General features: G+C 49.0%; 4 protein-coding genes across 4 annotated transcripts; 1 reads left to right on the top strand and 3 right to left on the bottom strand.

Annotated features, from left to right (window-relative positions):
• Positions 1-5,598: 5,598 nt before the first annotated feature.
• On the bottom strand, positions 5,599-9,937 carry LOC124704168 (putative D-cysteine desulfhydrase 1, mitochondrial). Its single transcript, XM_047236403.1, has 9 exons — positions 9,747-9,937; positions 9,547-9,657; positions 9,063-9,154; positions 8,199-8,288; positions 8,008-8,065; positions 7,824-7,937; positions 7,293-7,390; positions 6,918-7,107; positions 5,599-5,754 (listed from the first exon to the last, which is right to left on the bottom strand). The coding sequence occupies exons 1-9, from the start codon at positions 9,921-9,923 to the stop codon at positions 5,740-5,742; spliced, it is 945 nt and encodes a 314-aa protein (XP_047092359.1). The 5' UTR covers positions 9,924-9,937; the 3' UTR covers positions 5,599-5,739.
• Positions 9,938-14,683: 4,746 nt separating this feature from the next.
• On the top strand, positions 14,684-16,394 carry LOC124704169 (prostamide/prostaglandin F synthase-like). Its single transcript, XM_047236404.1, has 7 exons — positions 14,684-14,971; positions 15,058-15,104; positions 15,198-15,312; positions 15,527-15,571; positions 15,668-15,727; positions 15,842-15,937; positions 16,064-16,394. The coding sequence occupies exons 1-7, from the start codon at positions 14,714-14,716 to the stop codon at positions 16,181-16,183; spliced, it is 741 nt and encodes a 246-aa protein (XP_047092360.1). The 5' UTR covers positions 14,684-14,713; the 3' UTR covers positions 16,184-16,394.
• Positions 16,395-16,848: 454 nt separating this feature from the next.
• LOC124704167 (F-box protein At5g07610-like) lies at positions 16,849-19,098 on the bottom strand. Its single transcript, XM_047236402.1, has 2 exons — positions 19,023-19,098; positions 16,849-18,255 (listed from the first exon to the last, which is right to left on the bottom strand). The coding sequence occupies exon 2, from the start codon at positions 18,253-18,255 to the stop codon at positions 17,050-17,052; it is 1,206 nt and encodes a 401-aa protein (XP_047092358.1). The 5' UTR covers positions 19,023-19,098; the 3' UTR covers positions 16,849-17,049.
• A 2,685-nt stretch (positions 19,099-21,783) lies between these two features.
• Positions 21,784-24,157, bottom strand: LOC124697323 (luminal-binding protein-like; the record flags this gene model as incomplete). The annotated part of the gene is made up of 3 exons (XM_047229931.1): positions 21,784-22,591; positions 23,791-23,937; positions 24,042-24,157. Coding segments are annotated over 3 exons (1,071 nt in total), but the record flags the coding sequence as incomplete, so codon positions are not given.
• Positions 24,158-26,732: the final 2,575 nt, after the last annotated feature.

The raw sequence follows: 26,732 nt of genomic DNA, 5'->3' as shown, positions 1-26,732 counted from the left end.
GCGTCACCGTAGCCAACAACAGAAGCACCGAGCAAGGTTTTCACCCGGGCACAGACCTTTCCCTAGCGAAACGGAGACAAGCAGAGAGGATGCAGCTACTACCGCAAGTAGCAACACTGTCACCAGTGAAGGAGAGCATTTCCTACCACCACAGCAGCACCCAAGCTCGCCAGATCTGAGACAGAGATGATCAAGACGAGGCAGAGCAGGGGAGTTTCCGTCACCGGTGCAGAACTCCGGCCACCCCGGCCCTGGTGGAGGAGCACGACAACGGCTAGCCTACCGGTTAGAACCGGAACCGAGCAGATGCGAACCGGGCCCGTCAAGGCCCACCTAGGCCCATCTGGGCTGGCATGGGCACCGCCGCCAGCCACCACATGCAGGCGACCTTCCACTAGGAAAAACCTCTATTTTGCACCATGAACCAACGGAAGGTTTGGCGAAATAACACCTAAAAACTAGATATGTCTCATTTGTGCCTTGAACTTGTGAATCCCGATCTAAATCAAACCATGGAGCTGGGATAGGACGTCAAGCGCGAGCTCTGTGAGGGGTTCTCCTTCCTGACCTTGGCTACTTCCGCCACCAGCAGGTACAAAAAGTAAGCCGTCGCCGGCAGGTTGGAGCCCCCGCCGATCTCCCTGTCGTCACCCAGATACGATAGGAGACATCTGCTACCAAAGTCGACACTGCCGATTATATCTCCTCCACGTCGAACGCCAACGCCGTCGTGGGGATTCGTAGTTGCAATAGCAAGGGTTGGAAGAGAGGAGTGCAGAGACACGGGACAGAGAGGAATGGCCTCAACGTCCTTGCACTAGGGCATCCGATGCGCCGTTAAAGGATAGAGAGGAATGGCCTCAACATAGCTAGTTACCACCTCCATCTCTTTCTTCATTTATCGTTATGTCATATCACCAAAACATTTTAGAGTGTGTGATGTTACCAGCTAAGTTACTCCTACTATAGTCTGAATCTGTAGCACCAGCTGTGGTGTTTTCTTTTTTGTTATTTACTGCAATGCAAGGGAACTAATTTACATGCTCTTAGTGGTTCCACCGTGACGCAACGTATTAGACGTGAAAATATACTGCTACGTACATAAGAGAGAAAAACGTTAACATATGCAGGGTCAACCTTCGCTCTGGTTTTGCTTGAGCTTGATGTCTCCAATAAGACATGTAGGAGGAGTATTATGGATCCTTCGTCTTGTCCGTAGTCTTTTAGAGCATCTCCAGCCGCGTCCCCCAAACCGTCCCCCAAAGAGATTTGGGGCGCGCCGGACAGAAAATACGTTTCAGCCGCGTCCCCCAAAGCCTTTTTTTGTCCGGCGCGGCCCGATACGGTGTCCGGCGCCCCGAGCCCGTCCCCGTCCCACAGGGGACGCTCCGGGGACGCCGGACACAACGAAAAGCGAGGCGGGGAGTGGCGGGGCCGACCCGCCAGCGGCACAGCTAATTTTAACCTAACCGTCGCCTACCTCGCGACGGAAGTTATTCGCGCGCAAGTGACACACGGCGGCATCTTTGCCTTAATGGCGATGGAGGGGCAGGCGAGACGTCTCGTCGGTGCCGCGCAGCCTCCACGCGTCGCCGGCGTTCGCACGCCACCGCCCGTTCCCGCGCGATCTTCCCGCCTCTTCTCGTCTGTTCCCGCGCTTTCTTCCCGACGCCGGCGTCTATAAAAGGTCTCTCGGCTCAACGGTAGCCACCACACCCCGCCGGCAACAAACACAGCCCTCGTCGCTCCACCGCCGTCTCCTCCACCACCGCAGCAATGGCGAACCGCCTCGGCGCCGGCCACTTCCTCCACCGCCGTCCCTCCACTTGCAGTCCCGAAACGCAGGTCGACACCGACCCCTCAGCAGCGGCCCGGGAAGAGCGATGGCGTGCACACCGCCGCCAGCCGGCGGGAGGCGATGCGAGCAGCAGGCCCGCCGCCAGCGGGAGGCGGCGCAGCGGCGGATCCGGCGGCGCTTCGCGCCCATGGCCCCGCCGGCCGGCGAGGCCGCGGCGGCAGCAGCGTGGCAGAGCAGCGCAGGACGCCACCGCTGCGGTGTCCGACGCCTCGACGAGACAGGAGGCGCGACGGTGCCGGTACCGGGCGGAGATGGAGCAGCGGTGGGCCGACGAGCGCCGCCGCCGGCCGCGGTGAGCGGGAGGCGATGTACCGTGAACGGCGGGAGTCGACAGAGCGCCGGCGGCGGGAGTCGATCGAGCGCCGCAGCAGCCGGCGACGGAGGAGCGTCATCGGCGGGAGGCGGCGCCGAGGGCGTTATGGGGAGGCGGGCGGACGAGTTGGCGGCGGAGGACGCCGTGTTGGCGGCGATGATGGAGGCGCCAACAGATGTGGAGGAGGAGGCGCCAATGGAGGAGGAGGAGGCCGAGGCGGAGGAGACCGAGGTGGAGGACGACGATGATGACGAGTTCGAGTGGTCCGACGACGACAGGCCGCACCCGGACGAGACGGCCGATCAGCAACGCGCGCTCGTCGAGTCCTTCGAGTCGGAGAAGAAGCTCCAGGACGACGCCCGTGCCCGCGAAGAGGCGCAGCATTCGTCGCGCCGTCGAGCTCTCCCTCCGTGCGGCCCAGCGAGGGAGGGCGGAGGAGGACGCGCGGCGGGAGCGGCACCGTCCGGCCACCGCCGAACGCAAGGAGAGGAGGCGCGCGCAGCAGGAGCCGCGGCGTAGGGGAGGCGACGACGGGCGGGGCCGTCGAACGCACCGCCGGCGATCGCAGTCTAGGTTTAGATGAAATCTAGCCGTTTTCTTTCAAACTTTGTAATATATAATCAAAATTGAATGAAAACCTTTATTTTCGTGCACCAATATTCATTTGGGGCGGCGCTTGGGGACGCGGGCCGTGAGCGACGTCCCCCAAAGGCGGCACGAACAAAACACGTCCCCCAAACGCTCAATCCGGCGCGGTTTGGGGGACGGTTTGGGGGACGCGACTGGAGATGCTCTCAGTGATCTTTCCTTTCGCCGCTTTTTCGAAGCATACCTTTGGCAGTATTCTAGCCACGTTTTCTTTTTCTGTGATACGGAACACAGGGACGCGCACATACGCAATGATTTAGGTACGGTGCGGTTGATTCCAAGCATGGAGGGTGCCAAAAAATGATCGATGATATCCCTATCGGCTTGACGTGACGGACCCGGCCAGTTTCCTGGTGGCCGACACTTTTAAAGACGGGCCTCCCTCCCTGGCGCGCGGTGGCAGCCATCGATCGTCTCTCGCCCCAACGTCAGGTCCCGTCCCGTCCGCGGACACGTCCACACGATCAGGATCGCAGCTGGATTGGCGAACATATTTTTTTTCCTGCCAAAACACTTTTTTACGGCACTCTTTATTACGGAGCCCGAAGTGCGACCGTGGGTCTACGCCTACCTGGCGTTGGGGACAGTCGATCGGACAGATATGTCATGCCACCGAAAGAATGAACGTGGGCGATCACAGCTCAACCATGGATCGCATCCGTAAGCTCTTTTCAGGGAAGCCATTCGTATAACGAAGTGCAAGCAAAGAAATGAGGCGGAGAAATACCAAGTTTTTGTTGAATGGTTTTGATACATTGGTGTCTTATAAAGGGCAAAATGCTATTTAGTAGGAGGCGATATAGCGAGATATCAGTTTCTGGACTCTGTCTCTCGGAAAGAAGGTGCTAGTTCATATGGATAAGTGTTTGCTAATACTCCCCAGTTATGAATGCCTACATCTATACCGTGTCTCGAAAAAATTACTAGTACAACAATAATCATAAAGGCAGAAAGATGGATGTCGAGGCCAAGATCCGGGCAGAGGACATAAGGATCATGCTGGACGACTTGGGCAGCATGAACAACGACACCATGGTTCCTGAAGAAGCGCGCCGAAATTCGCGTCCGAGACAGCTGATTTGCGGCACGATTGTCAAGCACCATGGCCTCTTTTTGGATAATTTTTGTGGTTTTGGCTATGTTGTGCCCCTTTTAGATTCCATTTTGTGTCATACCATGTGCACAATGTGATGAACTTATTTGAGACCTCAATTTGAGTCAATATGATGGCCATATTTTTGTGCAATTTGATTGTTTCTAATGTTTTCGGATATTTCAAAAAGAAAATGTCACGCGGGCAAACGCGTCGGGCCGCCGCAGACATCCCAACGCAAACGGACGCATAACTATTTTCATCTCCGTGGACCAACACAAACAGACGCAGGCGGTCAATTTAGGCATCTGTTTTACGTCGGCCCGCTGGAGATGCCCTTAGGCAGGGAGCCTACTCGTCTATAAAAAAGAGCTAATGCTAAAAAAAAAAGGTACCTATGTCCTCCTGCCAATGTAAAGTCTGTGGCTCAGCAGCTGCTCGGCAATCTCGCCTGCATGGAAGCTTGAGCTACCATAAGTGGAACATACACATCGAGACGCACTGCCACTTTATTTGGGAGGGTCGAGAATGGCCTGGAGGTCCTGGAGTACATCCAAACCGACGATTACCAGGCGGCCATACTAACAAAACCACCAGGGTGGAGGACGTGAACATAGCCCAGTAATTGGGGTTGCAGTTGCGCACCCAACGACCAGAGTTCGAATCCTATCAGAAACGAATTTCTGGAATTCTCACGCCTGAAGTCCCGTTTCTACTATATCATTTAGTGTCTAGTTCCTCCTACAAAAAGTGTCTTTGACACATGAGCACCAGTGCTCCCTCCAATTTCAGATTTTTAATTTTTTTTAAAACCTCACACTTCTATGTCTCTAAAAATGATGTTGTTAAATATATAGATAGACATGTATAGTAGAGGTGTATGTGAAAAAGTTTCGTTAAAAAATACGTTGTATTTTGGGAAATACAAAAAACACAAATTTGTGACATTAAATCGTAGTACAGTAGTATTAAAATAGTATACATTTTTGTCAGAATTTTTTTATTTTGTATCTCTCAAAATAGTATACTTTTTTGCGTAGACTCCTCCTATACATATCTACCTACATATTTAACGCCATAATTTTTTGGAGAAAAAGAAGTGTGAGGTTTTAAAAAAATTAAAAATCTGAAAGTGGAGGGAGCACTGGTGCCCATGTGCACTAAATCCCTATCCGTTCCTCCTAGCACTAATTCATTTTCAAAAAACCACCAGGGTGACTCAAGTTCCAGGTGCTGCATTGGAAATCGGCATCGTCTAGCTCAGGAAAAAAAACTAGATTCAGTTTTTCAGTCAGTTCAGCTTTGTCAGCCGCCATAGTAGGCATGACTGCCGCCAGAGTCGCATGCCGCGATCACAGAACATACCATACCATAGCTAATTTATTCAGCTCCATATGTAAGTTACAGCAAGATCTGCGGTCAAAATTACGCAAGGCAAATTTGAACGGTCCTTATTTCTACAGCAAGATCATCAACACACTTTACCCAACTCTCAAATAGCACAACCTCAGCCTCTTCAGTGCCATCTAAACTTGCCAAACAAATACTATACCAATAAAATGGAGACGACAGGAAGTAATAAAGCAATATAACACAAAACCAGCAACAAAGGAAAATACGACAAGAAGCATTTGCAAAATCGTAGTGCAACTAAAGTGTAAGGTCTGGGCATAAAAACAAGAGCACTTCTCATAAGAGAATTAACAACAGCCACCATAAAAGGAATGGTTCAGTTTTTACTCCAGGGCATTCTCAGCACCTTCTGAGGCAAAACTAACAGATGTTGTTAATCTCTAGCCAGAGACATCTTCGTAGACGATTGGACACTTAGGCCACCTTTCTCTGCAACCAAATTTGTAGGAGCTTGAGGAAGAGCTTCCTGATTGGTCAACAATTACAACGATAACAAATGAAACACTTGTCTATTCCAAAACTAAGTAGTTCGGGCTAAACTCTGAGATAGACATATATTAGCTATCAACATTGAATGAAGCAACCTCAATGATATTTTTTAATTGTCTATCGAGATATGGTTGAACCGTTGAACTATTCTCGCATGAATATTGACATATATCCTCGTGTCATGAAAATTTCTTTATCGTATCCAATGTGTCCCATACTCACTTTGACATGCAATCTGTTTAGGCATGCAGCCAGTAGTTTGTTCAAAAATAATTATTTACCATCTCAAAACAATACAGAATGAGAGGCCACCCTGATTAAAAATGTCGAGCGATGACCAAAAAAAAAGCAACATATTATCGAAGGAGCCAGCTAACATAGTTCACCTTAAGTCTTACATGGGTTGCATCTCTAGCTAGCATCATACAACAAATAAATACAACCACTAGTGGTATGTTAACATTATTTTTTTAAAAAAAGTACATTTGCATTCCAGTAGAGATAACCTAACAATTTTTTCCTAAAGTAAGCGGTGCAAGCACGGCACACAAACCCAAAACACGTATGCAGGAAACTATTGACAGACAGTATACTTGTGAAATTACTGATACTTATTTTCTGGATTCCTAGAAAACTATGTTTTTAGTTGTTTACTATCATGATAACTTTTTTTTTGAAATGGAGGCAAAAGCTTTGCCCCACCTATTAATTAAGAATAGGTGGGGCAAAGCTTTTGCCTCCATTTCAAAAAAAAGTTATCATGATAGTAAACAACTAAAAACATAGTTTTCTAGGAATCCAACTCTTGTGTGTCGGTTCTAGTTGGTTTAGAGGTTGCATTCTTTCGATGTTTTTCTCTTGTGGGTGTGATGTTGGTATGGGCTTAGCCCTGTTGTTGTAGGTTTTCGCTCGGTTTTCTCCTAAAAACTGAGCAACTTCTTCTTAATTAATCGATGGGGCAAAGCTTTTGCCTCCGTTTCAAAAAAAAAAAAAAATGATTTTCCCTGTACCAATGTAAGATAAAATGCTCTAAGCCAAATGAAATGTCCAGAATTCCACTCCAAAACAGAAAAAAATGACATAATGAATCAGAAACATCTTACGAGTGCCATCTTTGCATGGACAAATTCTTCAAGATCCATTCTGCGCCAGCTCCCAACTTCAGATGACAGCTGATCCACCTTATCATACAACCCAAGGAGACCACCAGTATGGACAAAGAGGACCTTTCGCCCTTTCCACTTGGTTGGATTGCTGGACATGTCTTTCAGCATACCATATGCTGCCTTTCCGCTGTAGAAATCAAAAGCATGCATGTCCTCGTTAAGCAGCACAAATATTAAATCTCTTCCCGAATTTATGGGAAGGGTCTTAGTATTAACTTGACAGACAAGAATAGCATGCTTTTTCACTTGAATGGAAGGACTAGGATACAGGCTATCAGATATGGTGCCACGCATAAAAGAAAAGTATTGCACCTGTAGACTGGATCAAGCACAATGCCAGTTGCTGCAGCTATATCCTTTATAAATTTAAGCTCCTCAGCTGTGCTCATGGCATAACCTAAGCCCTTAGCCTGTCAAGCAAAATATTCACAAATTCGACTAACATAAATAGATTATAGTCCCATCACAGAAGATAGAACTGATACTGTGAAATGAGCAAATTAGTCACAGAAAAACCATGGCAAGCTGAAAGTGCACCTAGCCCCCCTACAGGTTTTGGTGATTAATGACAAGACAATTAAGCGGACAAATGCGTTCTACTAAGATTATTTCACGTTTAGTCTATTTTGTAAATGAAACATGGATATGGTGACCCCTACTTTTATTCTTCAAAATGGTTGTAGAACAAGGTTCTTAGCTTACTTATTTCTAGGATTTTAGTGGACCTAATATTCACATTGGGTCTAAGGACAAACGTATAGTCAGGAGCAGCACATGTGAAAGAACAAGGGATGAACTCTTTTTCAAGATCCTCAAACAATAGAAGTTATACAGCATACTCACATCTTCAATGCTGACTATATCATGGGAATTCAAACCAGGTTGAAGTTCATCAATATGACCTTGAACATTGTCATAGAAGTACCGAGAGTTATAACAAACAGAGAATCCATGGACCTATTGTACAAGTGGATGGTTAGTATGGAAACATCAGCAAGGTAAGAAAATAGCTAAAGAAAGCTTATACTTTTGCCTTTAAGCTACTCAATTGCGATCCTAAAGCAAGACCAGCAACAGTTCCACCACTGCACAATGTTCAATCATCAAATCATAAAGTGAAAATATAACAAATTCCATGATGTATGCATGAAACAATAGAAAACATGCACACAAAATTACCCATACAAATGTAAAAAATAGCAGGTGTCACTGAAATACCTGCCGCATGCAACAACAATGTCATCAAACTGAATATCACCAGATAACTGAATTTGCTGCTCAATCTCTCTTACTGCCTCAATATATCCCCTGTAACAGCAAGATACCTATACGTTATGCATAAGATTGAATGTCATAAACTAAATTATCATTACAAAAATTCCTGAGGCCTTTTTGAACTACAGCTTTTGCTTTGACAGTGCGTAATCTTACATTCAGTTTGCACAATGAAAATTTTAGTGTCTTCTTGACACAGTTTGAACAGAGTAAACTAACATTTTCTACAACCTCGTATGCATATTGAACACAACAAGTCATTATTTGTGCAACTGATTAGCCATTGTATGAGATCATATCCAGACACTCTTGCTTATATGGGTAGTAAAGGCCAAGTCCACATCAAACAGAGTAACTATTTTCTCGATGGGGTATGTTGTGAACCTTGGGTAACAACAGGATAATTATTCTGCAAAGACATAGCAAGCTGGCATGGCTACTGGGAAACTAGATAGACATAGCCTAGGTGAAAGAATATTTGGGAGATAATAAAATGGTACTTTTTTCTGGAACAAAAGACAAATAGTGTCTTTATATAGTGAATGCTCAGACCCTTAACCTTTCCTACCACAGTAAGAGGTCCTAGTGTACGAGACTCGTACAATCCTAGACTTTCTAATACAGTAGGAAGGAACCCCCTAAGCAAGTCTTAGCCCAACATGTGCAATGTATCAATGTCCACAACACACTAAGACAACCCTATCCATGAATATCAATCCACGAGGAAACCTCAAACTATGCTAAAAGCAGGAATGCAAGAGAACAAAATTATAGTTTTAGCAGCTATCAACACATATAAGATCATACCAATGTCCTAATGAGTTGGATCCACCACCAGAAATCACATACGGCTTCCGTCCTTTTTCCAGAAGTCTCTTTTTTAGCAAATCAGTTAAAGCCTACAAGTAAAAATACAATTTTGTGATTGGAAAACTTCTTGAGCAATACAAGAGGTACAGCATAACAAATAATGCTAGGTATAATAAAAACTAATCACTGAGGCTATGAGAGGGCACTGCCACAAAGCGTTGTACTACATGTATCCAAAGAGAAGACAGGAACATCAAGAATTTAAAAGAGCAAAATAAATGATACTAGTATATAATAATCTGAAAAATAACGAAACACATGCTATTTGATGTGATTATCGTTCAACAAATAAAAAGGTATCTAATGAAGCATGAACAATTTGTAAGACTCATGTATGGACAAGGATTTGACAAAATTATCACACACATCTACGAAAATCACAAAGCACCAACAACATAACACTTCATGGACAAGAGCATACCACACTCCCAAATTTAACAAATTCTCGTTTTGAGACAAGATCAATGTGCGCTCCCAACAATCTCTCGACAAGTAGATTACCAACCAAACCAGGATCTTTATCCACAAGAGGCTGCAAACATCCCACCAAAACCAAGTCAAAAAAATGCATTGCCGCAGAACGCTTTTCGATCAATTTCACCTCACAAGCATATGACTTACCGTGGAGGTAGCTAGTATCAGATAGGAATCAAGATTAACATACTTGGCAGCCACGGCAGTGGCTCGGCAATGGTTGCTCTGGATACCACCGACAGTAATAACGCAGTCGGCACCCTGCGCGACGGCATCTGCCATCAGAAATTCGAGCTTCCGAACTTTGTTGCCACTCAGTTCCATTCCAGCAAGATCATCCCGCTACAGTCACGCAAAAATATCCACATCAGAATCGAAATGCAAATATAGTACTAATGAACCAACCACGGAGTATCTCAAAATTTGGAATTTCAGCAAAGAAGTGGTTCTTGTGTTTCACCTTGATCCATGCTTCTGTGTCTTTCGGCAAATTGGGGAGGTTCCACTTGTGAATCGGAGTTGGAAACTGTTTTGATAATGAAACAAAAATACATTAGACTAACCATTCCACACTTGCTTACCAGTTTAAACTACTTCAAATCTGCATACTAATCAGCCCAAATATGGAGCCAGTGTTAGAGATAGCGAAGCTTACTTGGCCGAGGGTGAATTTGTGGGACGGGACGAGGGAGAGATCTGAGGCCCAGGACGGTGGCGTATATGGCTTCTTAGAAAGGAAGCCGCCGATATGGCCCGCGGGAGAAGATACAGCAAATGTCACACCATTTGCAGCGGTCGAGGTCCAGCGGCAGATTGCAACGTGTGGGGAGAACAATCGGTGAATGGAAGTATTTGGGACCATTGCTCTGGAAGATTGTTTCCCCAGCCGAGTGAACTGCTACCAGTTAAAGATTTCCTGACCAATGCAAGCTGGTGAGCCAATCTAAGCTTATTTAGATAAAAATTAGACTAACAAAGATAGAGTAAATTAAAACCCCTACGAGCATGTTATTAACTAAATGTCCTTTAGCGTAAGTTCAAACCAAGGTACTACCCTCAGCTCAAATTTTGCAAGCGAGATGTGATCAACGGAAAAAAAAGGGTGTAAGCTTCAACGTATCATCATCATCATCCTGTCCGGTGATATAAGAAGTAAAAATAGAGGCGATCACGAAACTGCCTGATTTGTCACTGTCGAGAGCTAGGATGCCCAGATATGAATAATCAGTAGTGCTTAATAGAGAACTTTGGGTACCCCCTCGGGTCGTCTCCTCTAGGCGTCCGAGGGGGCGGACCCCCCCCCCCCCGCCGCCGCCTCCCCCACCCCTCTCCTCGCCGTCCCCTGAGGCTGCTGCCGGCAAAACCTGGCACAGCCGGTGATGGGGGCGGCGGGGATCTGCTCGCGGGTCCCCTGGGGCGGCGGAATGGAGGCAGGCCTCTGCGCTGGGGGGATGGCCCCGGCATCGGGAAGCGCGGCGGCCCTCCTCTCACACCCTCGCCTCGGCCTCGCTGGTGCTTGGATGGCCGCGGGGTGCTGCTCCTCGTCCAGGTCTGGGACCACGCGGAAGCAAAGGCGGCGGCCCTGGATGGCGGAGACGGCGTCGACCTGGCGGCGGGTGGCGGGCGTCCAGTGCTGCTGACCGTGGCTCTTGGCCGTGTGGGCGGTGAGGGGGCGGTGGGCGTCGGCGAGGTGCAGAGGCCACCCTGCATCAGGCGAAGATTGCTGCTCCTCCCCATGTGCCCGTCTCACCTCCCCGGCCATGGATCTCGATTTGGTGGTTGGTGGATGCGGCCGAAAGAAGGGCTTTGGACTGGGGGAAACTCTTGGCCGATGGTGGCGGTCAGCCGGTCACGATGTCGACGACGCTGTCGGCGCCGATCTCCTTCTTGAAGGAGACATCGAGGTCTACTTCCTTCCTCCATGTCCTACCTATCTCTGGTGAAAACCCAAAGCTTCGGTTTGGGCGGCAGCGGCGCTCCGGCGCCGTTCCCTTGTTGAAGGCGCTGCCTTGAGATAGCGGGGTTGGTGGATGTGCTCGGCGGTGGATGGTTGGTAGCTAGTAGCGGTTTCACCGCATCTTCTCTGTCTTCTCCCGGCAGGTTGGTCTCGTTTGTTGCGGTTGGTGCTGCGGGCGAAGGTGAAGTCTGTGGATGGCGGCGTGGCGAGGCGATTGCGCGGAGCCTTCTCCTCTGGCGGCAAGTGTACAATGCCCATGCGTCCTCAGGGAGAGCTCTCTACCTTTTGAGAGGCGCGGCGCCCTCCGATCCGGGGCGAGAAAGCAGGGAGCTTTCTTCAGAGGTGGAAACGGATGTCATTGTGGCTTGGGTTGGCCTCTAGAGGTTGGCGAGGGTGAATACCTGAAGGACGTCCTTCTTCTCCAACTTCACGTCTTCTTCAGGTGGACGGCAAGGCGGGACAATGGACTCGAAGCTCTAGCTGTTTTTTTCATTTCTTTTATTTTGTTTGTTGGTTGTTCTTCGGTTCCTGTTGGCTGATCTTCGGCACTGTGTATCGCTCTGCCGGCAACGGTTTTATTAATTTAAGACAGGGCTACGGCCTTACGTTTAAAGGATGCCAGATACGGTGATACGGATACAGCGCGACACCGCGATTTTCCAAAAGCACGGATGCGGCCGGGATACGTTTGCATACATATAATAAAGATTAATAATATATAAATTAATGATTTTTGTACAAATGAGAATTATTATACAAGAATATAGGAGTAGTTTTTTTTCGAAATGGGGGAAATATCGCCCCAGCTTCTGCATCCAAAGAATGTACACGGCTTTTTTTATTAGATTATTCACGAAACCTTATAAGAAAAAATACAAAAGATCAAACTCGAAGCAACCTTACTATACCTACATTGGGATGAAGAGGGTGACAATACACCAACTCAAATCATCCAAAACTAAATGCCTTCTCAGACCGCCCAATAGCAGGTGAGAAACACATCTAGTCAAGCAGACTCTCAGCGCATGCCAACGCACACGCCACGGGAGTTGCTCCCGCCGTCTTCCTCGACTCCATCTTCAAGAGAGATCAACGCATTAACCTTGCAAGACCTGCCGTCGATGCCACCATGACGCCAGACGGCTCCACCCTCCCCGCACGTATACATCATCCCGCATCCGTCGTAGATACCCCGCAACACCATGCCACCGAGACTCAGCGCCAACAATGTGGTAGATGAACACCACTCCACCGAAGTCCGCCAACATCCAGCAACTGCTCCAAAAACGATGCCCCAAGAGGTAGAACGATGCAGGACGCGCCGCCATCGTCCGATCCGGGAGACCCGGACCTAGGGTTTCCCCCGGAGCAGCACGAGTGAGAAACCGCAGACTGCGTCGACGATGCCTTCAGGAAGGGAGCGACGCGTGACGCCGCCATCGCCCGCCAAGAACTTGGTCGAAGCTCGGTTTTCACCGGCAGCCACGCAACCCGACTCGTCGCAAATCGGCCGACCTCCTTCGGCGAAGGAAAAGACCACCGCCACCGTTGCCAGAGCCGCTGCCCTGGGCGTCCTCAGGGATGCGGAAGTGGCCGAGGGGAACCACCGCGAGCCGTCGATGTAGAAGAGGGAGACGCTGCGCAGACGTCACCACCCGCCCAGCCCCAAACGGGCCTAGATCGGGCCCGACATCCGCGCCGCCACGCCCGCGTCACCGTCGTCGGCCGAAGCTGCTCCGCCTAGGTCGCCACCCACCCCGCTCCACCATCGCTTGGAAGAAGGTAGCCGCCGCCGCGCCGCCTTGATCCGCGACCGAGGGAAACCGCCGCCGCCGCCGTCACGCCGCATAAGCTTTGTCTGGCGACGCCCAGGGCGGCGGCGGCGGAGGGGGATCTGCGCTGTGGAGGGCTCGGGAAGGTAGGGGATGGGTGCGCGGCGGCCGCCGCGCGGAGGCGGGCGGAGGGTTAGTGAATAACGTTATTGACTGCTGGAAGATCACTTCAAACATGGGGAGCACCGTCCAGATCGCTAGGAGCTTGAGGAGAATATAGGAGTAGTGTGACATGGTTGTTGCGAGAAGATTGACAACTGCAGCGGTGCAGCATGAATTCAATAGAGGCGTTCTATAATCTGTACTTACGTTGTTATGCTTCTACCCAATGAACAAGATTGCCTTTTTTTCTCTGATTGCAATAAACAAGATCGCCAGTAACTTGCAACTTCGACCCATCATTGCAATGTTTCCTAGAGCGGAGCCATGTCTAAAATCAGCACTAGGCAATACATGTGATTCCGTTATTAGTTCGCAAGTACTGTAGTAGCTACGTAAGGCATCGGCACCGACGGAGCGCAGTCTGCGCAGCAAGCCAGCAAAAGAAACTCGGATCGGACCAAGAAGAAGCACAGAAGTGGAGATGGGAGGGGAAACTGACCTGCAGCGTGCAGCGGCGGGCGGCGGAGGGGGTGCTCGGCGGCGGGCGGTAGAGCGGGGTTCTCGGCGGCGGCCAGAAGTGTGGCGGCGCGCGGCGCCCACGTCAGGAGGTCGAGAGGTAAAAAAGAAAAAAGGGTTTACTCGATGTATAGATTGAACCTTCCTAATCTACTAGTGCCTCCGTTGTGAAATAAGGTATGAGCCCCGATTTCCATCTATGTCGCGCATTCTCCCCAAATCCTGTCCTAATCTGCCATCTCTCTCAAGCCTTCAAGGAGACCTCGGTGGCCATGACAATTTCTAACCCTCAACTGCCATGACCACCTGAGACAACGGCGGCGCCCCTGGTGGCGGACATCAGCGACAGTGGCCTCTGTGCCTGTGTAACCGGAGGAAGTGGAGAAAGGGAACAGTGAGGGAGTTAGGAGAAGCGGCGAGCCGCGGGCCTGCGGCCATGGCCAAAACTAGAGAGAACCAAGGATCGGGAGAGCTCCCACGTTGGACGCCACATCGAAACGGTGTCCTTTAAATTTTTTTTGTTTGCAAAAAACTAGAGGAAGAGATGGCGCCACGCCCCGCGCCCTGGTGCCGCGCAGCTCCGGCCACTCGGGTCGCTTCCAATGCCGGTGGCTCAACGCCCGCCCGCTCGCAGCATGCAGGCACGGACAGACATTCCACCGGTCCCATTCCACCTGTAGTTTGCGCGCCGGCGTTCAGCCGTCTCCATGGCGACGGCCATCTCGTTGTCGCTCTCGCTCTCGTACGCCCAACTCCGCACGCCGTGCCACCGGCGCCTGTCCGCCTCGGGACCTCGCGGCCCCTTCCCGCGACTCTGCCGCCGGTCGCTGCGCGTCTCAGCTGCGGCGGGGGCTTCTCCCCTCGACGCCGGCACCCCGGCGTGGGACGCTCTCGAGGGCGTCTCGGTCTTCGCCACGGGCACCGGCGACGCCGTCCCGCTCAGGGACCTGTGGGACTCCACCGAGGTACTCTCAAACTTATCTGGTTTCGGCATCATGCAATTTTCTCTGAACATCGTGAACCAACTCGTGTTGTTTGATTCCGCGAGCAGGGCGTGGCCGTGGTCGCGCTGCTGAGGCATTTCGGATGCTTCTGCTGGTGAGGCTGCCGTTGCGCTGACACGCTGCATGCTTCCTTCCTCTGTTTCTTGGACCGTCGCCTGTTAAGCTTTGCCGTTTGCCATGCCTACAGCTGGGAGCTGGCCTCTGATCTCAACAACTCCATGGAGAAATTCGAGTCCGCGGGAGCTAAACTGATCGCCATCGGCGTCGGCACCTCTGATAAAGCTCGCATTCTCGCTGATCGGGTAAGCCTGTGGTTCAGTGTCGGTGTTAGCACCGTGCCATCTTCCAATTCGGCGAAGAAGTGGCAGCATTTTCAGACGTAGCAAGAGATGAGTAGTGTTGTCTTGGTGACATTCACTTTGATCAGACTATGCACAAATGTCCATTTGCAATTGTTCTGCTTGTTTCCTCGGGATGGAGCTGACTGTTCTCGATCTGGGATGCTTTGCATTACAGCTGCCGTTTCCTTCGGATAGCTTGTACGCCGACCCGGAGCGCAAGGTGACGATCCACTCAGCTCCATTTATCTGTTCCTCTACTGTTTGTTTGAGTGAAGAAATGTCTGTGATGAATGACTGTGAACTCGTTTGATTTCAGGCTTACGATGTCCTGGGCCTGTACCACGGAATAGGCCGGACCCTCTTCAGTCCAGCTAGTGTAAGAACCACAATTCAGCACAGCGTTTCTGAATTCTGATCATGCAGCTATTCTTTCACAATCTGCTTACATGAACGAAGCTAAAATGTCCATATGTCTATGTGCATGATGAAGGCTAAAATATACTCGAGGCTCGACTCCATCAAGGAGGCGACCAAGAACTACACGCTGCAAGGCACACCATCTGACCTGACGGGTGTCATGCAGCAGGTTAACTGAATTCGCTGCCTCCTTATCTCTGTCCATGCATTTGTCACCCAGAAGAAGTTTGAAGACTTGCTTGATCCTGAACTCCTGATTGTTTGAACGCATGTTTGCTCGTGTTGCTTTCTGCAGGGTGGAATGTTCGTGTTCAGAGGGAAAGAACTGTTGTATGCATGGAGAGACGAAGGGACCGGCGATCATGCACCTTTGGATGATGTCCTCGGCGTCTGCTTCAAAGTTCCTGCTACCTGACGTTACTTGACCATCAGATCATTTGCCTCACATTGCTCTGTGCAAAATTATCGAACGCCCAAGTAATGTAGGGCAAACCATCAAAAGGAAGTTTGATAGCTTCAAAGAAACAGAGGAAATTTGATATTCTCTTCGGTTGCACCAAACTTCCAACCCAACTGATTAATGTTGTTGTTTCACGTGGATATAGATCTCTGTGACTGCCATATGACATATGCATATTTTCCTATTTGATTAGTTATGTCATCTGGCTTGTTGAAAACAGGACATAGCCCCCGCATGCAATGCTGAAACCAAATACAGTTCGTTTACATGAAGTTTCCGGTTGTAGTTGCACTGGTTATTACAAAAGATCTAACAGTAACCAGGAGGCATTCAAAATTTAAATTCAATACATACAGCGCTGAAACATGATAGCAGCACAAAGGGATGGGAGCACATGCGTGATTCCAGCTAAATCCTACAAAACATGTGCCCGTATGCAGTCTTTTTTATTTAGAAAAACGAACATGAAACCGTCTCAACAAGAAACCAATAACCTTACCTGAAAAAAGAAAAGAAACCAATAACCGAAACAACTCTAAGAGGGTAGCACAAACGTTAATAAGTGAAAAAGGCAATAAAAAAGCACTAAACTATGTTTTGCCAGGGGAAGGCACTACACATTGGCACACAAAGCCAGCAATCCAGCGATCTCATACACACATAACAGTTGTTTGGTGCAGCTAATGCACGTAAAAACGATTACAAAGTACAACCTTCATAGCATAATATACACGACTTGGCTAACATTCTTGAGCCCCTTAAAGCACTAAGAATGCTTACAGATTACAGCACTCATAAGATACATATTTGCAAGCTGACATTCATCTTAAATCCCTTGACGCACTGAAGCTGGAAAGCTTGCAGTAGTATGGCACGTAGTAAAATTTATAGGACAGTTCACAGGTTGTGGGAGTCTGAAGCTCTAAGAGTTTTTTGGTACTGATGGTAAACAAGAGGAATTTCCAAGTGCCATGCTCCCCCAGGATAACAACCTCTCTATCAAGGTCAAAAGCCAAGATGTAATAATTGGACCACAAGGATCCAGAAGAATCAGTGTGGACCAAGATGTCCCTCCCAAATGCATCGATCATATTTAGCCGATGCTTCACCACCCACCTCTCAGACGAAGAGCCTTCCAAACTCCAAATTTGCATCATGCAACCATCTATTTGTTGCTGCGCATAGCACAAGACCCCTGATGACTGGGCAACGCGGCCATGACAACAATGGAACATCTCTGGCATGACAGAGAATCCTGGCAGCTGAATAATCCTTCGTTTGAGCAGTTGTATGCTTGTGGCCATTGCATTTATTTCCATTGCAAGGACACAACGATCCGACGAGTGCTCAACATACAACACCCCGTGAATGAAGTGTGATCGACCATGAAAACTAATTTCACTTTCCAGGAGACTACTATGCCATAAGAGATCCTGAGAGGAGAATATCTCAAATTCATTGATTGGTTGGTCTACAGGATGCGACGAACGCCTCTTCTGGAATTTGAAGACATAAAAGTGTTGGGACCATAATGGATCAAAGCACAACACGACATGATAATCAGAATCTGATCCAGGTTGAGTATGTGGGAGAAACATCCACTCTTTCGTTGCCGGATTGCACACAACGGAACGTGAAACATCTGGAAAATATCCTGTGAAACCTTCATAACAGCACAGGAGTAGGCCGTTGCTACAATCCATTAACCTTAGATGATGATAACTTGGCACAAAACAAAGAGCTGTGTCTATTTCCCTGCCACTTGACGGAAGTCCGGCGAGATGGATGGGACTGCGATAATCGCACCTTTGGTACAAGAGACCAACTGGAGTTCTTGGGAGCTTCTGGCTGTGATGTGGATCAGATGAGAAGGCAAGCCAGGACTTGCAAACACACTTGAATCGGCAAAAGGATTTCAGCGGCAACCGAGACAGAATCTCCACCACCAGGTCATCAGTTAGGAATGGCATGGTTATTTCTTTCTTGGGTTCCATGTCTCTTTGCTTATCCCGGAGAAAGACCGTCATCTTCATATAAATAAAGAAAGAAGTATTTAAAACCTTGAAATGCCACAAACTTTAGAAGTTATACTAGTACCCAACATATACAAAACGATGAGCCGAACTAAAGTATTCAAACTAAAATCATCAGTACTTAGTAAAGGTAGTAACCACTGGATTCAAGCTCGAAAGCTCATACTCAATAAAAAAGTGTTGTAACTGCAATTAAATACGCTATTTTAACTGAAGAACTGCTACAAGTATGACAACAAGATCAAACCATTCATAGCTGCATCAAAGTGCAGCGCACCACCCGATCTCGGATCGTACAAGGATGGGACATGGTTGTGTCGTTCGTGCAGTACTTGCGTAAACTGAAACCGCATCCAACTTTCATTGAAGAAAATCGAGAATGCCCATTTTTGCTGGTCCCCTTTATCAATATTTTTTCTGGTTTACATGATACACCAAATGAGTGAAGCCACAAATCATGTGTTTTAGCCTATGTCATAGGCCCATGGGCAGAGGGGTTCACAATTTTCCAAAAAGTGGCATGAGAATGCGGCTGTACACTGTAGTGTATATTGACAGTTAAATAAGAAAAGAAATATAATTTCTCCCAAGATCTCTTCCCAGTCCCATTTGGAAATATCCTAAAATGATTTGTTAGCAGCGTGAATGAGTGAGATGATTGCTAATCCACGAGATATGTGCGCTTCAGGTTCAGGGTGTATGATCCTAATAATGACTTGTTGTTAGCAGGCGTGAATGACAGAGACAACTACTGTACTTACCAGACGATGTCGCCCAGACCTCAAATTCCATCCGAAGCAGGAAAAGCAGGATGGGCCGCGGGAAGATCCAGGGTTCATCTGCACGAGCTCGGATCAGAAACCGCACATGAGCACACCGCGCGGCCTGAGCCCCAAACTGAGAAAAATGATGAGAGGGACTGACTGAGGACTCACCGGCGAGCGAGGGTGCGGAGGTGGGCCTGCGGGAGTAGGAGCTTGATGTTGCAGGAAGCAGCGGCCGCGCCCCGGAGAATGGCCTCGCCGGCGGTTTCCGGCGAAGGGACTCGGAGAATGGAAGAGGAACTACGGCGATTTTAGACCGGAGCTACTTTTTTGCTTTTTTGGGAGGCACTGCAGTACACGCTCGGCCTCGGCAGGGGAAAGGATGAGAGCCCGGGACGGACGCGTCCCTTGCGTCCCATTCCTTCCGATTATTATACTGGTGTTATTTGGATATTTTGTCATTTTTATATAGGCTACATACAATCGAATTTTTCCATTAAAACTTACACAAGCAAGTATCAACATAATATGTACATAAAAATTATTTTCATTATTTTTGAGATTTTTAAATAGTATTTTTTTTTCCAAAATTGGTGAAACCGGATGCATGTGCACCCGTTCATCCGGGTATTTTCCCACGAAGCTGTTAGTAGATACTCCTACATATTTGCGCGGGAGTCTTGGTGATTGTCAGTTAATGCACATACATCTTCGTCGACCGTCCGCAACCTAGCCTGCCGATGCGACAGATATATCCAGCGATCGACGTACAGTACGTTTTTTGGTCCAAAAGAATAGAAAACGAGCACCTCTCGTTCTCTCCAGAAGCTCTCTCTCGCCTGGTTTTCTCCTCCGCGGCGCCAGGCCGAACTGGAACCTCTCTCGCCGGTGATGCTGGCTAGAGTAGGCAAAGGAAGGACGTCGGTTGTAGTAGTAGGCTTATTTTCGATTAGGTTTACCCTTTGTGGAGAATGGGGGTAGGCTGCTAGATCCCTTCGGTCGGATCTGGCGCGTCTTTCGCTCGTCGTTCTCTCGGCCATGTTCTTCTGCAGGGTGTGGTGGTCGAAGAGGAAGACGGAGCTAGGCATCTCCCGAAATAAGGCCGCCTTCTCTTTCCTCTGGAGGCTGCTCGTTCTGATGCTTCGCTGCGGCATCAGACGGTTGCTAGAGGTGCTCCTCGTCAAGCTTTCATGGCGGAAGCTAGTCGTGGTCGGCAACTCCGGTGAGGCCTTCTTCAATAAGCAATTTGCTTTGTGCCATGCATGTCCTGCAGCGGAGCTCAGATGTGGGGTGGCTTCATCTAGCCATCCTTGGTGGCGAGGGGAGGAGGTGGACATGTGTCTTGCTCTCTGAGGCAGGAAGATGGTGGGGAATCTCGGCTGTAGCTACTCTCTAGAGAGCTCTTTACCATGGGTTATCTCATTCGAGTGTCGTACACATAGGTACTATGGTACTGAGATGGCACATTGCGAGCAAATGGGGAAGAATGCCGGTTCAAGTCAATGCTCAACCGAGCAACAAACTTCCTCGTGGGAAATACCTCGAGAGACTTATCTTGGGAACCCGCCACAATCTCCTTGTATGCACTTCAATTCAACTCGGAGTCAACGGGCATTATCTTCAACCGATTGTGATGTCCAAACCTGGCATTATACGTTCCAATCAATTCACATGCATCACTTGGCTCCATCCACTTCAAATCGAATCTAATTCTTTCAACAACCTCGGCGTAGGTAGGACTAGTGATGAATACCATGACTATCTCCTCTAGGTCAACACACTCGGCATTGCCTTTCAAGAAAGTTGCTTTGTACACATGATGAACATTCACTATTCCTACCATCTAAAAAATGACAACAATCCAAATGCATCATAATCTTTGATAACCCTAACCCTAAGCACCAATTTCAACACCTAATGTTTCATAGCCGTCTAACCAAGAACCATTGGCCAATCCATAAGAATAAACCTTTCAAATGGAAGATCTAGGGTTTCATTACTTGTGAAGAAAGGCACCAAATCAACGAAATTAATTGGACAAAAAGAGGGAGAATAGGGGAGATTACCTCTTGGGCCTAAAGGGAATTTGATGGGGAACTTAAGTAGGGGAGATTACTAGTGAAGAAAGGTACCAAATACACCAAATCCATGAAGAAACACAACTGATCTGAGGGATTTGATGGGGAACTTAAGTGGGGGAGTGAGAGAGAGACTAGTGGTCAGGGTCGCGAGGTGGAAGAAACGATTCGTTCTGATGCTAAGGACAACCCAGATGCGGGTCTGACTGTTATTTCCATCTAAGGGGCATGGCTCCATTGCGGGTGGAGCCAAACTACATAGCACGACGCCGTCCGGGACGAAGCCAAGCTTCCTAGTTGCGGGTCCCATCACAACCGCCGACCACCACGTCTATGTGGGCTTAGCGCCGCTGGCCGTGGCGTCGTGGAGGCACGGTGCCGTCGATGGTGGCATCAAGCTATGGAGTTTGGCTCCGTCTAGTGCGGAGACAAATAAAAAGGTCAATTCACAAAATCTTTTTCAAAACAGGTTATTTCATGAGTTGTTACAAAAATATGTCAGTTTTATTAAAATCGTGTGCTGCTCGTTTCCTTCCATCCCACGGGGACACGTGGCGTGCATAGGAGGCGGAGGATTGCGAGGAGGCAATCGTCCGGGGGTTCGCGAGCATTTAACCTGGCTTCCCGTGATTATATGTAGAGAATATAAAGAACACACTAGTACCGGATCATCTCATACATCAGCATCCAAAGTAGTCAGAGTAGTAATCAGCACACTGGAGCGTGAAGTCCGCAGATTCGCGACGGGAGAGATGAGCAGCACCGCGAATAACCGCTTCCTCCTCGACGATTGCCTCCCGCCCATGGAAGTAGTCCCTGAAAAACTGGGCAATCTTGGGGATCCTCACGCTACCGCCGACAAGGATGATCGCGTCGACGCTCTCCTTGCGGCTCTCCCACTGGTCGGGCGGGGCGGGCCACGTCACCGCCCGCTCCACAGTGCCCACGGCTCTCGCCAGCAGATCACCGTTCAGCTCCTCGAACTGTGCCCTCGTGAGCCGCGCAAAGAAATCCGCGCCGTCGTCCAAGACCGATTCGGCCTTCACCACAGCGTCTTCCCGGTGGCTCAACGTCTTCTTGGCGATCTCGCACGCCGCCCACAGCTTCCGGAGCGCGCTCTCGTCCTGCCGGATGTCCCGGTGGTGCTTCTCCTTGATCAGTTCCACAAAGTGGTCGACAACCCTGCCGGTGAGGTCGGCGCCGCCCAGCTGAGCTTCATAGCTTGCGCCCAAATGATGGGCCAGCCCATCCCTATACCTGAACTTGAACCTCGTGGCGTGGGTCGTGCGGCCGCCCATATGGAAGACAAGGATGACCTTGCCATGGCGCGGCTTCTCGTGAAGGCCGTACGCCGCGGCCGCCGCCACATACTCGCCCACGGACCTTGTGGCGGAGAAGCCGCCGTCCCACCGAGCGTGCGCCATCAGAGAATGCTTCTGATCGGCCGTGAAGCGCACAGGGGCGGTTAGAGCATCACTAGTAGTGCCCCTAAACTATCAAACCCTCAAATCAGTTTAAGAGTTGAGAATGGATATTTTTTGGCAGTTTTAGAGGTTGAAAAACATGAGTCAGAACCCAGTTCCGTTATAAGGGTTGGATTTGAGGGTTCAACCCAGTTTCGTTATAAGGGTTGGGTTTGAGGGTTCTAGTCTTTGTCCCAACCCCAACCCTTCTAATTGTTATATGACATATCACAATTATCACTAGAAAAACACATACAACATTGAAACAACTAGGAAATGAAAATCATTGATGCATGGTTTAATAGTTTACATCACAAAATCATCATCTTCCACCTCTCATCGGCACCGTCACCAAAAAGTTGCACCTCGGCGCCATCTCCTCCACACCGCCATCGCCTCAAGCACCTCCATAGGCGCCGGTGGTGGAGTCCTCCACACCGCCATCGCCACCACAACTCATCGGAGTGTCACCTCGAAGAGTAGAGAACGCACCACGAAGTAGCCTCTTCCTCTCGGCGATGTCCTCCTTGGTCTCCTTCCACCACGCCAATTGGTCTTCATCCATGTCCTTTTTGCACATCATCATGTGCTCCTTCTTCTCGGCCATGATCTTTTTCCATGACTTTGCTTCCTTGAGCTTGAGCATCCTCTCCTCCATATCGGCCTTGCGCTTCGCTTGTTCACCGCGCTTCAACTTGTCGGGGCGACGGGGGCCGGCGGGGCAGCGGACGGACGCGGGGCGACGGGGGCCGGCGGGGCGGCGGCCGACGGAGGCGGAGCGGGGGGCGGCGGCCGACGGAGGCGGAGCGGGGGGCGGCGTCGCCATGGCCGGTGGAGGCGGAGGGACGGGCGCACGGCCGAGGCGGAGCGGGGGGAGGCGGGGGCCGGCGGGGCGGGGGCCGGTGGGGCGGCGGCCGGCGGCGCGGGGCGGGAGTTTGGGGATAGGAAATTTCCCTCCCGCGCGACGAGGAAGAGGAGTGCGGGTTGGGTGCAGTTCGGCCTCCCCAACCCTCACTTCTACAGGTTGAAATCGTGTTTGAGGGTTGGACCTCTAAATTTTTTTGAGGGTTTGGGGGTTTAGGGGATCTAGTCTACGCGTTTTTTTCTCTCGCAAAATGTAAAAAAACAGTTATTTTTGAGTATTTGAGAGTTTAGGGGTACTAGTGATGCTCTTAGCAGAGCCTTCTTGATCTCGCGGCCTCCGCCATCTGCTTCAGCTAGGACATGAGGATACCGTCGACTTCCTCGGTTTGGAAATTCCTGGCGTCGCCTCCCTCGGCCTGGATCTGAATTCCAGGCGTTCCATATGGCGTTCTAAAAAGTTTGTACGGCACTAGCTCCATCTCCCTCTTCACCACCGCGTTATGCATCCTGTCAATCAAATCATCGATCCACTCAAACTGCAATACCATCGACGGCCTAACCTTGCCCAAAGAGGGAAGAAACGACTGGTACATGATAACAAATTTAATTACCCTAGGCCCATGAGGCGCTTGAAGCCAGAGACGGCCGTCCCGGGGCTAACGGCGGCGTGCTTCAAGGCGGCCTGCCCGAAGAGTGTGCCGTTGTTGTTGAAGGCGACCCAGGATCGTCATCGGCCGTTGATCCTGCAACTAGCGGTGATGGCAGGACTCCGGCCATACATGTCACGGCTACATCTCGACAGCCTTTGCCTAAGTAGCTTACGAATCCTGCCTGTCACCATGTGCTTCAGAAGGGAAAGTCCTGTTTTTTCTTTTGGAAATCCCGGAAAGTGTAATTTTGCTTTCTTGCATATTAAGAGAAAATACGATGTGCCGTGTTTTATTTTCGGAAAAGCTGCATGAGCACTTCATCTCGGATCAAAATTTTGGAACGGAGTGGTGTCTACATACATCTGAATTCTAACAAAAATAAGACATCTATTTATGGACAGAGGTAGTATATTAAATAGAAGTCTATAGGTTTTTAAAAATATTTGATATCCAACATCTACCGCATCTGCACCGTTTGATTAAAGATCTAGAACCAAAAATTTCAGCATGATCGGTATGCAATATTAAGGAAATATATTGCGTTCCAACAATCAAAGGGATTGCTACAATCACGGAATTTAAGAAAATGGAAAGCACGGTATGCAATATTTAAGAAAATATATTGTGTACCAATAATCAAGGGATTGCCAAAATCACGGAAATTAAGAAAATGGAAAGCACGTAACGTCACACTCTTACCCCCTTTTTTTGGTCACCATACCTTCCGATCCTTTGTTTTTTTGTCAACTCCATTCAACCAATTGCCAAACATATTAATAATATTATTTGGAGGTGGAAGATCAAAAGCGAAGTAAACCATGTGCCATAGTAACTTTGCAAAAGGACAAGCAAAAAAAGGTGTTCAGTAGATTCTTGTGCACCACAAAAACAACACTTCGTACACCCTTTCCAAAAAAAATTGCAAGATTATCTTTGGTTAACAACAATTTGTTATTGAGAAACCACATAAATATTTTTATCTTGAGTGAGATCTTTAGCTTCTATAAATATTTCTGCAGAAAAAGAATGTGGTCATTCATCAAGTCTTCATACATAGACTTAACAGTGAATAATCCTAAGGTTGTAAGATTCCAAATAAAATTATCTGATTCATCACCAAGATTAACAGTCATTAGGCATCTACATAAGTACCGAAAGTTTAGTTAACAATACAAAGGAGTTTACTAACTGATTATATACAAGGGCAACTTTGTACTCACATTAGTGAGCGATCAACGGTCGCCGTCCTGGAAAACGAATTGGGCCTTCGATGTCAAATGTGAGCCCGATAGTTTTGTTATGGAGCTCCCCAAGATCTGTTTGCCCTTCACTCCGGCTTCATCTCGCCTGAAGTACATGCACAAGCCGAAATCCTTATCATTGTAAAACGCATTCTGGGGAGGTAGTCTCAGCTTTGCACCGGAAGCAAATAAGAGCTCCACCACCGGCAAAGCTGGGCCAGTCTTTGGCCCCCTTCTTTTAGGTTTTTAGAGTGGCTTATAGGTTTCCCACTGGAGAAGACTAAAAGGTTTTTCCCTACCGCAGTTTGACATCATCATAGTGCAATTTTGGCGGTCCGAGGAAGCGTCCGGAGAGCAGCTTCCCAAGCTTCTCAACGGTAACCCCGAACAAGTACCAACTAATACCCCTACTGTTCGATAAAATTACAACAGAAGTGCCCTCCAAAGAACGAAACATTTTCCTCCCTGTTTGGCCCGACCACTCGTACCAACAATGCTACACTTACGGGAGAGAGCTTACGAAAAAGCTTACGGGGAGATCGGGGAACCAATCCATTGGAAGGAAGTGTTGGTTCAGTTGCAGGAAAAAATTCAACGACAAATCCTTGATTGACACCTAATCCCGTAACAAAATCCCGTAAGCTATCTTTCCGTAAACCCCCTCGCTTCGTTCTTTTTTCTCGCACGACATAGAAATGAGCCGCCGTCACCAAATCTTCCCGTCCAGCGCTGCCGTTGTAGTTTCTGGTCGCCGCCGCTGCACCTCTAGGCCATACCTCACCCGTTCCCACCTCCTACTGCCTCGCCGCCTCGATTCCCCGCCACCAGTCCGACAACCGACGAGCCGCCGCACCTCCTGCCGCTTGACCTGTCGCCGCCCCCGTGTTCGACGCGGAGCTTGCGCTCTGGCCGTCCTTCCTCCCACAGAAGATCGCCTACCAGCAGGAGCTCGCCCGCCTCCCGCACGCATTGTCTCTCATGGCAACTCCCAGCTGCTCTCGCAATGGGTTATGAAACCAGTAGCGCAATCTCGTGCAGGTACGTTCTCATCGTTGTTCTCGCAGCTAGAGGAGACACTAAAAATGGAGTTTGTCATCAAGGCCCGGTACTTCAAGGCCATCCATCCACCATCAGGCCTTTAACTAATCATGGACAAGACAAATTGATCAGGCTATTATAATGGCCTCCACCTGTTTGAACTCTTTTCGACGCCAAGAAATGTGAAGGCGTGGGCACCATGAGACAGCAATGGCCCCACCTGGTAGCCACAAGCAAGCATGAGGTTCTGTCCGAGTTTGTAACTGAAGATAGCCTACACTATACCAATTTATTTTGCATATAATGAACAATACATTGACGTCATGTTTTTATTTTGGCATGTACCAAACAATATTATAATTTATTGACTTGT

The sequence above is a fragment of the Lolium rigidum genome, chromosome 3 (assembly GCF_022539505.1).
Source record: "Lolium rigidum isolate FL_2022 chromosome 3, APGP_CSIRO_Lrig_0.1, whole genome shotgun sequence".
Lineage (NCBI taxonomy): Eukaryota > Viridiplantae > Streptophyta > Magnoliopsida > Poales > Poaceae > Lolium > Lolium rigidum.
This window is presented reverse-complemented; position numbering and strand designations above follow the sequence as displayed.